General features: G+C 45.6%; 1 protein-coding gene across 1 annotated transcript in view; it reads left to right on the top strand.

Moving 5' to 3' along the window:
• Window positions 1-1,289: 1,289 nt before the first annotated feature.
• GMPPB (GDP-mannose pyrophosphorylase B) overlaps window positions 1,290-11,411 on the top strand; it is a 42,200-nt gene continuing 32,078 nt past the window's right edge. Inside the window, exons 1-3 of the mRNA XM_068251552.1 lie at window positions 1,290-1,504; window positions 7,044-7,176; window positions 9,076-9,156. Of these exons, the coding sequence (XP_068107653.1) occupies window positions 7,048-7,176; window positions 9,076-9,156 (210 nt within the window). The 5' untranslated portion in view covers window positions 1,290-1,504; window positions 7,044-7,047. The remainder of the gene's footprint in view (window positions 1,505-7,043; window positions 7,177-9,075; window positions 9,157-11,411) is intronic.

Here is an 11,411-nt window from a genome sequence, read left to right as displayed (position 1 = left end):
GGGGGTTAAAGGATGGAAAAAGGGACGGAGAAATTCGTACGGGCGGGGGTAAAGTGGTTAAAAAAAAAATTACAATAAAAAAAAAAACATGTAAATATTTACCTAAGGGTCTAAACTTTTTAAATATCAATGAAAAGATGAAATATTTCTATATTTTTTTTTATTTTAAACTTGTAAATAGTGATAGATGTAAAATGGAAAAAATGCACCTTTATTTCCAAATAAAATATTGTCGCCATACATTGTGATAGGGACATAATTTTAACGGTGAAATAACCGGGACATATGGGCAAATACAATATGTGAGTTTTAATTATGGAGGCATGTATTATTTTAAAACTATAATGGCTGAAAACTGAGAAATAATGAATTTTTTCTGTTTTTTTCTTATTCTTCCTGTTAAAATGCATTTACAGTAAAGTGGCTCTTAGCAAAATGTACCCCCCAAAGAAAGCCTAATTGGTGGTGGAAAAAACAAGATATAGATCAGTTCATTGTGATAAGTAGAGATAAAGTTATAGGCGAATGAATGGGAGGTGAACATTTCTCAAGTGAAAACGACGGAATGCGAATGGGTTAATTAACACTAACTATTCAATTGAGAATCTCAAATTGGAGCTGCACTTTTACCGCATGAGGTAATTTAGGGAGAAAAAAAAATGTGAATTTCAAAATGGAGATATTTTGGTCGGTATTTATCACTACCTAAATTACCTGATGCGGTAACTCATTATGAATAGAGCCCATTTTTGCAAAGCTTGCGATTGGCTGGTTTAGCAATTAATCGCAAGCGCACAAAAATGCAGCATGCATCCCTTTCCCACGCCGCAGTGAAACGAAGTGCACCAGTGAAAAAGGGGCACTGTGACTAATATGTTAATTGGGGTACCCTTGAGATGGTAAAATGGGAGTGCTTCGAGTGCAGCAGGTGGAAAGGGCTCTAAAGGGCAAAAAGCGACCAAAAAGCCCTTTGTCAAAAAACAATGCTAAAAATAATTGCGCATGAAGAATAGTGATACTGCCTCATGATGAGTCTGGTAATTCGGGGCAGAATTATCAAGCAAACCATTATGCTGCTATGGTAACTCTGCGCAGCCACTCCATTGGTCGCACCTGTCTTTCTGACGTCATTCGGCCCACCCTCGCCTCCTTCCGCATCGCTGGAAGTGTCTCCATGGCAGCGGACGGTCATTGGCCAGCGTCAGCCAATGGCGGCAGCGTCATCTAGAGGTTTGTCACTCTCTGATTGGTGGAGTCGCAGTCAGGGAGGCGGGAATAACTTCAGCATCCAATAGCTGGAGGGGTGGATGAGCCGCAAGTGATTGGCTGAAGGTATACAGCTCGCGCTAAGTGCTGACAGGCAGTGTAGAGACCTCAGAGTGTGGGGAATAGAGATCGGGTGGATCCGGGAACAGGAAGTGTGTCGAGGATCATCCCTCTGCAAGTGACGTCACTGGTTTGAATGGTGCTGAGCTGGAAGCAGTGACACAGGGAAGAGCTGCAGGTGAGTCTATGAGAGGAACTACAAATCTCAGCACCACACTAACCTGCCTTGTAGATGAGTAGTGGGGATACTACTACTCCAGCTTGGCCTATGCAAGAATAGATTACTGTAATGGGGTGGCCTCAACCCTGGCTCAGCTATAGAGCTGTAATAGGGGTGCTATAGCTCTTAGCTTCATCCTAGCCTAGATTGCCTTCACACCATCTCCTCTGACCTGATCTACAGAGGGGTAATATGGAGAGGAAAACTCCTATACTACATGGATGTGTTTGTTCTCCCTGTGTCTGTGTGAGTTTTTTTTCCAGACATCCCAGTTTCCTCCCACATACTAAAAAACGCACAGATAAGTCAACTGGCTTTCCCCTAAATTGTCCCTAGATGGACAAAAAGACTATGGTAGGGATTAGATTGTGAGCCCCCTTAGGCCCGGTTCCCACTTAACTCCTGATCACGTGCGGCCAGTGGGAGTGGATAGTGTAGTGTCCGCTGTGGACCAGCTGGAGCCCAGGGCAAAAGCGTTACATTCCCCCCCCCCCCCCCCAATAGGCTATACAGGGAACGCATCTGTTCTTCCAAGATTATTGCAGACTGCACAGAAGTGCGCCACACTAATGGAACCAATAGGTGCATAGATCTGTTACAGGCTGACAAGTGTGAGCGGCTCCTATATATAAAATAGGAGCTGTTTACTGTCAGTTTTGCAAGGAGCAGAGAACCGACAAAACATGTCCATTCTCAACTGAAGTGGGAGCAGAACCTTAGACTGTGTTCCCACTTGAGCTGAGAATGGACTTTTTTTTTTTTTTTTTTGGTAAGCTTACCGCACTTCTGTGTAGTTTGCGATGATTCTGGAAGAGCAGATGCATTCCTCATATAGCCTATGTGGGTAACCCATCTACCCCAGGCTACAGCCGGACCACAGCAGACACTACACTGTCCGCTCCTGCTGGTCACATGTGATCTGGTGCAAGTGGGAACCAAGCCTGAGGGATAAGACTATATACTCTGTAAAATGTGGCGAAAGATGTCAGTGCTATATAAATAATAATAATTTTGCAGAGCTCACACTGTAATGTGGGGCTACATCTTTCACTATCTCCCAGCCTGATCTGAGCGATGTCATATTCATGGGAACTAGCAATGTACCCCTTGTCTATTCTGTCAATGGGGAGGGCTACTACACCTAGTTCTGCTTGCTGTGGAAAGGAGTAATGGGATTATAGGCTCTAATCTAGTTTAGGGGACCCATCAGGAAACCACATAGGAGTATTCCGTTTAACGTATTTGGGTGGATGGCACCCTTTTATACTGCTAGGTTTCAGATAGGTTGTAGTAAACTACGCTTACGCTATTCGGCCAATCACAACACTTTGTGCTGTCGAGGGTGTTGTGATTGGAGAACTGTTCCTTATGAGGTTTCCTGCTGGGTCCCTTAAACTAGACTAGCACTGGATTATATTCCCTGCATCCTCTAGCTGGGGCTATAAAGTCGTATAGATCTGGCTAGGGGATGCATCACTGGCTTAATTCAACTTCCAGCAGACGAGGAGTTACAACTCCCAGCTAGAGTTGGGCGAACTGTTAGCGCAACTGCAGCCGAACTGTTCGGCTGCCCAACCTGTCATGTGGCTGTGGCTCTTACTACTTCCGGGTCGCAATGACCCGGAGTAGTACGTCTGCGCTGGCCCGGCGGAGCGCGTCCTAGATCGCGCTTCCGTTGCCGGGCACTCTCTGCGCATGTGTGTGACGTCATGAGTGAGTGTGACGTCACACACATGCGCAGAGAGTGCCCGGCAACGGAAGCGCGATCTAGGACGCGCTCCGCCGGGCCAGCGCAGACGTACTACTCCGGGTCATTGCGACCCGGAAGTAGTAAGAGCCACAGCCACATGACAGGTTGGGCAGCCGAACAGTTCGGCTGCAGTTGCGCTAACAGTTCGCCCAACTCTACTCCAAGCATCCCACAGCCCTATCTGTAGAGGAATAAAAGGGCAGCAAAACTCTGAGCAAGTGGAGAGCTACAACTTCCAGCATCCTATGAGGTTGGAGTGACTCTGGGATTTGTAGAGCTTCACTTTACTGAATGATAAAACAAAAGCCCCAACCTGGACTAAAGAGAAGTATTGGGGGTTTGCTGGGAGTTATACTGACTCTTCCTGTAGCATTGCATAGGCTGAGGTACCATAACTGCCTCCATCACCAAGAGGACTTCATATCTGCTTTGTGCTTGAAATGTTAAGGGACATTTGGTAAAGATGAATTCTTTGGTGGCACTTAGCAGGTTAAGACCTGTGCCTAATGGATTACAAGCCCTAACCTGGGTTGTCACAAGTGAATTGTGTATACAGCACGCTTCTTAATGCTGTAGTTCCATTAAGACCTGCAACCCACTAACAGCGCTTGTGATCTCGAAAGCTCTTGCTAATGTGATGCTATGTGGGTGATCCCACTTAAAGAGACACTGAAGCGAAAACAAAAAATATTATATAATGAATTGGTTTTGTACTATGAATAATTACTAGAAGATTAGCAGCAAAGAAAATATTCTCATACTTTTATTTTCAGGTATATAGTGTTTTTTCTAACATTACATTATTCTGTAATATGTGCAGATTACACAACACTCAGCATTCAAAATGAGTCTTTCAGAGCAGTCTGTGAAGTAATGACCTCTCCTCTAGCAGAGAAAAAGTAAATAGTTCACTTACAGTTGAGATAATAAAAGTCAGATAACAGCCCTCTCCATGACTAACTTAGGTGGAGAGCTTAACCAGCCGGGCGGTATGGACGAGCTCAGCTCGTCCATCACCGCCGGAGGCTGCCGCTCAGGCCCTGCTGGGCCGATTTTAGTGAAATAAAAAGCAGCACACGCAGCCGGCACTTTGCCAGCCGCGTGTGCTGCCTGATCGCCGCCGCTCTGCGGCGATCCACCGCGAGCAGCGGCGAAAGAGGGTCTCCCCAGCCGCCTGAGCGCAGCGTAGCCGGAACAAAAAGTTCCGGCCAGCGCTAAGGGCTGGATTGGAGGCGGCTGACGTCAGGACGTCGGCTGACGTCCATGACGTCACTCCGCTCGTCGCTATGGCGACGATGTAAGCAAAACAAGGAAGGCCGCTCATTGCGGCCTTCCTTGTTTATTCTGGGCGCCGGAGGCGATCGGAAGAACGCCTCCGGAGCGCCCTCTAGTGGGCTTTCATGCAGCCAACTTTCAGTTGGCTGTATGAAATAGTTTTTTTTTTTTTATTTAAAAAAAACCCTCCCGCAGCTGCCCTGGCGATCTTAATAGAACGCCAGGGTGGTTAATGGCTTGTTTGCATAGAGATAACTGGAGTTTCTCAACTCTTCCTGTACTGGAAACAATTACACTGATGTATCTGATCTTAATGTTTTATTTCTTAGCTGTACAACACATACAAATCATAATATCATAATTTTTTTTTTCGCTTCAGTGTCTCTTTAAGCGATGTGATTTTTTTTTTCTCTAAATCCCCATAGCATGACATTAGCAAGAGTTTATATCGCAAGCCCTTAGAAAAGCGCTTCTAGTTGGTCCCAGGCCTTAATCTGTGTTTGAAGCCCCTTGCGTGCTGTCACCCCTTGTTACGCTTCCCCACTGCATCCTCACCGCAAGGGCCATGCAAGTCAATGGAGACTTGCACAGTTCACGTGAATGTGGTGCACCGGAAGTAGCAGTCGCTACATTCCCAATGGAAAGTCTGCAGCACGTTACCGCATGATCTGTGCCTACCACACAGATTATGCAGCAATGCAAGTCAATGGAAGACGCAGCAAGTGTGCATGGAGGAAGTGCGGTGTGGCATGAATGTGCGAACTGACGGGAATCCCAGTGACGTACTTCCTACTTAGCATAGAGTAATGTCACTGGCCAGGGGCGGCACTATGCATATGACTCTGACGCGAGGTGGCGCAGGGTCACACAGTATGAAGGCTGATTTCTGTAATGCGATGCAGCGCTTGCACCGCATCGCACCAATTAAGTGTGCAACCGACCTAAGGTGTGTATTTGCCAGGGCGGTGGAGTTGGAGCTATTTGGGGTACTTGTAGTAGGTAGTATCCTAAACTGAGAAGTCTGATGATTTTTGCACCCACTCCATAGACCTGGAATTTACAGAACCCAGATCTAAAGCCCAATCTACATGATACGATTATTTGTGCAATCCGATTACGATTCTATTTACGATCCGATTAAATCCGAAATGTCCGATCGGGATTCGATTCAATTTGATTTGCCATTGCAAAACAATGGTAAATCACATTGAATCGAATCCCGATCAGACATGTTGGATTTAATCGGATCGTAAATAGAATCGTAATCAAATCGCACAAAGAATCGTATCGTGTAGATGGGGCTTTACTTTTGGTTTGATTACCATTTCTGGTTCTTCTTTATTGCAGTTTTGTAGTTCAGCTGTGCTTAAATTCCATTTTCAACATAGGAGCAAATGATCCATAGCTAATGATGTCATTCATGTTATTTATAAACCCGGTATCTCTCACCTTTTTGTCTGCATTGTAAGTGGCAAAACCTGTTTTCTAAGGGATAAGGACACACCTTTGTGACAGGGACACACCTGGGGTAAAGTAATAGCCCACTGTGACGAGAATGCTCCAGGGGGACAGGAACGGGCATAAAATTGGGGGACAGGGACAGTTTCTCGGGGAGAGGGGGTTGACAGGGACACGGTACCTAGTGATACATATAGGGAACAAGGACACCTCTGGGGAACAGGGAACTCCCCTGAAGACAAATGCAAATGAGATGTTAACACGTTATCTGTGCAACATGGAAATGGACCAATACAGTAGCTGATGCTTTTGATTGACCCAATCCCAAAATGCATACCTTTTACATATTTAAAAAAAAATGGCTTCGGTTGGAAATCATTAGCATATCACTGATCATCACTATGACCTACGTGGCAAGGGCACACCTGTGAAATGAAAGCACTTCTGTGAAACGCTCTAACCTGAGCTTTAGTTGCACACAATGGACCTGTAGCAAAGATAGTCTTTGACAGAATGATAGCTGGCGGGCAAAGCATAAACCTTTATGACAGAGACCATGGGGGGGGGGGGGGGGGGGGGGGGGGCTAATGTATGCTTTTGACAGAAACACACTAGGAAGATGCTAGGAGGAACTGACATGCTTGTGATAAAGATGCAAGGAATTTTAAAGTAGCTCTCCAAAACAGTATTTCTAAATGGACTACAGAGGGTCACTTTTGAGAGCCCTCTGACCATTGATGAAACATTGGATCTTGGCTCTCTAATTGGATTCTGGATTGTGCAAAGATCAGGTGGAGACATACCAGCATTTTCCACCTTTTATATTTTATTCTGTTGCTTATGTTTGTTTAAGAAGTTTTTTTTTTTTTCATTTTGCCTTTTGTATCAATACCTCTGCAACTGCCACCAGTCTCCCCATTTCAACCTTGATCTATTGAGATCACAAAATTGGGAGACAACATTTTTCTAGAATATGTTATACTGTATATGTAATTTCTCCCTTTCTGATGACAGGAAGATGAAGGCCTTGATCCTGGTTGGTGGTTATGGCACCCGGCTGCGTCCTCTGACCCTGAGTGTTCCCAAACCTCTGGTGGATTTCTGTAATAAGCCCATCCTGCTGCATCAGGTGGAAGCTTTGGTGAAGGTGAGAACTCAAGAATGAACAATGTACTGGACACTGGGCTCTGTAGATTGATGGCGGGGCTGGCCACGGGGGCTCTGTAGGTTGATGGCGGGGCTGGCCACGGGGGCTCTGTAGGTTGATGGCGGGGCTGGCCACGGGGGCTCTGTAGGTTGATGGCGGGGCTGGCCACGGGGGCTCTGTAGGTTGATGGCGGGGCTGGCCACGGGGGCTCTGTAGATTGATGGCGGGGCTGGCCACGGGGGCTCTGTAGATTGGTGGCAGCTCTGGCCACGGAGGCTCTGTAGATTGGTGTCAGCTCTGGCTACGGGGCTCTGTACATTGATGGCGGCCCTGGCCACGGGGCTCTGTAGTTGGTGGCGGCCACGGGGCTCTGTAGATTTGATGGCGGTCTTCATTCATGACTGTAAGGTTGGGCACAAGTCCTCATAAGTCTAGCAGATTGAAATAACAACTCGCCTGAGAGGGATCTGTATTTTATTTCCCTTGTTTGGATTTATCTTGGGCTCTGGTTACCTCCCACATCTACAAAGGTTCTGGTAAATGTTTTGGTTGTTTCCCTCTCTTGGTCTAAAGGTGGCCTTTCACTTACCAATTTATTTTTTCCCATCTCTATATGACCCTTTTCATGGAATCTGCTAGAAATCGATGCTGCAAACTATTCTTGATTGACTGATTTTCAACCTACGGTAATTCGGGCGATCGCGGCAAATAAAAGATTGTGCTCAACTGGCAGTGATGTACAATATAGACAGCGAAGCTTACAATCGCCTGTCTGCTGGCGCTTATTTTTTCTACACTGCTGGGCAATCCTTCCTGTCTCCCAGGGCGCCTGTCACAACACAAATATTTTCCACTGTGTCAAGAAACAGGGACAGGGATAAACGTACTAGCTGATGCTTTTGATTGAACCAATTCCAACATGCATACATTTTTATATCAGTTTAACTTTCCTGGGGTTTCTTGCATCCCTCTGGAGTCTCCCTGTGCCAGGCTGTCTTTCTGTGACCCTGCAAAGGTGGTGTGTGACACGCCTCCTTGTCGCATCCCTGTCCCTGGGAGCATCCTGAGCAGTGCGCAACAATTGCTACTGTGCATGCGCTGAGCACTCCTAGCAATTGGAGAGTGATCAGGGTGTGTGCAGCTCGGGCCACTTATGTGTAGTAGCCCCTAACTGGCCGCGACCGGCCAGCTGTCAGGGGGTTGCCACTGCTAACTGGAGGGTCTCGGAAGGACGGCACAGGATGACTCCAGGGGGCTGCAAGAAGCTCAAGGTAACTTATACTGATTTTAACTTAAATGCTTTTTAAGGGTTCGATCACATTGCGTTCCACTCGACATTAGCGTTTGCGTTGGGTTTTTTTTTTTCCCTATTTTTTTTTTTTTTGATTCCCGGTGCTTGGGTGGGCGTTCTGTTTTTGTTAAAAGCACTTTTCTAAACGCTTTTCCCGAGCGTTTTTTTAATTCATTCCCTGACTCAAGCCAGTGTGAACTCTTTGACCCCGAGAAGAATAAATACAATGCATTTATTCTTTAAAATGCGAATGCAAGCACTACACAAAGCAATTTTGTGAGCGTTTAGCACTCTTCCTATACCTTCCATTATAGCAAAATTGCCCCAAAAAATGGTCCAGGCACCGCTTTGCACGAACCGTGCTGATATGAACCGTCTCACAGACAATCATTACACAAGCGTTTTGGGGGCAATTTTACAAATCACTTGCGCTTGAAAAAAGGCCGAAAACGCCTCTAGTGTGAACGAGTCCTCAGTCCTAGTTTTCTGTGTCTGGAAGGTACCTTAGCAATGAGCAGCTTTCATTATCATCAGAAAGTTGTGCTTTATAGACATCCGATCCTTTCCTGTCCCTGTGTAACCGCTCTGTGTCTTATTCTCCTGGGCAGGCTGGAGTTAATCATGTGATCCTGGCTGTCAGCTACATGTCCGACATGTTGGAGAAGGAGATGAAGGAGCAGGAGAAGCGGGTAGGCTTTGTGTGTCCGTTCCTCTACGCTGTTGTATCTCATTGGTATATCTAGTCAGCCTGTGTCTCCTGCCAGTGGGGCACAGCTAGAAACCGGTAGCAGAAATAGTCTGCAGTCTAGTGGCTGTGGCAAGACAACCAAATGGTGACATACTGGTTTCCCCATCTATCATATTTTTTGGTCTGGAATTTTGTAATCAAAAATCGATTCCAACAAATGCCAAAAATGAGCAATGCGAGTTCTCCGAGCAGTCATACTGATTAGTGTACATTTTAGGTATTACTTTTGGAACTGCACTTATTCAAGTTCAAAAATCCTTTGCAAATTTATCTTTGCTTGCAGCTGTCCACCTAGCCATACAGGCTTAAAACCTCAGCTGCCAGATTTTTAAGACTTAAAGGATACCCGAAGTGATGTGACATGATGAGATAGATATGTGTATGTACAGTGCCAAGCACACAAATGACTATGCTGTTTTCCTTTTTTTCTTTCTCTGCCTGAAAGAGTTAAATATCAGGTATGTAAGTGGCTGACTCAGTCCTGACTCAGACAGGAAGTGACCACAGTGTGACCCTCACGGATAAGAAAATCCAACTATAAAACACTTTCCTAGCAGAAAATGGCGCCTGAGAGCAAGAAAGAGGTAAAAAGGGGAATTTCTTATCAGTGAGGGTCACGATGTAGTCACTTTCTGTCTGTCAGGACTGAGTCAGCCACTTACATACCTGATATTTAACTCTTTCAGGCAGAGAAAGGGGAAAAAAAAGCATAGTTATTTGTGCGCTAGGCACTGTACAAACAGACGTCTATCTCATCATGTCACATGTCACTTTGGGTATCCTTTAAGCCAGGTACACACTTTCAGTTATGATTGGCCAATCGCTGACCAATTTTACCACCTCCGTGTAGTATGAGTGTCAACAGATATGGGATCCTATGTGCAAACCCTCCTACTACATACTGTAGAGCTGGTAAAATTGGTCAGTGATTGGCCAATCATAATTGAAAGTGTGTACCAGGCTTTGGAGTGCCCACACATTACTTGATTTTGTGGATCAATCGACCTTTCAATGTGATTTTTATGTTCCACCATCAGCTGATGAATCGGCCACTAACCTGTCTGTAGCTCTGCCTTATAGGGAACCTGAAGTGAGAGGGATGTTGTGGAGGCTGACATATTTTTTAAACCATCCATATTGCCTGGCTGTCCTAATGATCTGCCTCTAATACTTTTAGCCATAAAACCTGAACCAGCATGCAGCAGATCAGATGCTCTGACTGGATTAGCTGCATGCTTGTTTCAGGTGTGTGATTCAGACACTACTAATGCAAGAATGATCAGCAGGGCTGCCAGGCAATAGCTATTGTATAGAAGGAAATCAACATGGCAGCCTCCATACGAGTCAGGAAGAAACAGCACTGGAAATGTGGCTGCACCAGGCACCGCTATACATTATAATGGGAATTACTGCTATAGCAGAACTTGGTCAGTAATTTGGGCACCATCAAGACTTTTATTAACAGCAAAGTTCAGGTGGCACCAATAGCTGGCAGATGAATTGCGTTTTATCCCCATCTCAGCCTGGAACGCTGCCGGGACATTTGCAGGAGCAGGGTGAGCTGCTTTTTGGCTCTACCCTGCCCGAAATTTTCCGGCGCCTTAATTACATGTACATGTCTCCATATCCCTCGCTTTAAGTTCAGGTGGCCATGCACTCCACAGTTTGTTTTTCTTGCCAAGTTAAACAGTCAATTAGACCAAATGTCTTATTGGATTGTACATTGAAGTGGATTTACAGTGGGATTACACTCCTGTCTGTAATGCTGGGAATACACTGTTCGTTTTTGAGCTATTTAGATCAGGGCGTCTGAGTCGGAGCAATTTTGGGTACTCGGAGTCGTTAATTTTATAAACTGAGGAATCGGATGATTTGTGTACAGAATCCACAGCCCTGTTAAGTATTAGACTAAGGAGTCGAGGAGTTGGAGTCTGAGCCATTTTGGGTACCCGGAGTCTGAGTTGGAGTCGGTGGTTTCATTAACTGAGGAGTCGGAAGATTTTTGTACCGACTCCACAGCCCTGATTTAGATGGCTCGATAGATAATTTCCGACACATCCGATCTCCTGCGCAATTGTTTCCCCACTCGACTCCGCATTGAACACAATGGAAAAAGATAAGAAAAATGAGCGGAAGATAAGAGAATCTCCTGCGGAATCGAGCTGGGCAGACGATTCCTCGCCAGTGATTTTTCTA

The sequence above is a fragment of the Hyperolius riggenbachi genome, chromosome 9 (assembly GCF_040937935.1).
Source record: "Hyperolius riggenbachi isolate aHypRig1 chromosome 9, aHypRig1.pri, whole genome shotgun sequence".
Classification (NCBI taxonomy): domain Eukaryota; kingdom Metazoa; phylum Chordata; class Amphibia; order Anura; family Hyperoliidae; genus Hyperolius; species Hyperolius riggenbachi.
The sequence above is the reverse complement of the archived record's forward strand: the minus strand, read 5'-3'. Positions and strand labels throughout refer to the sequence as shown.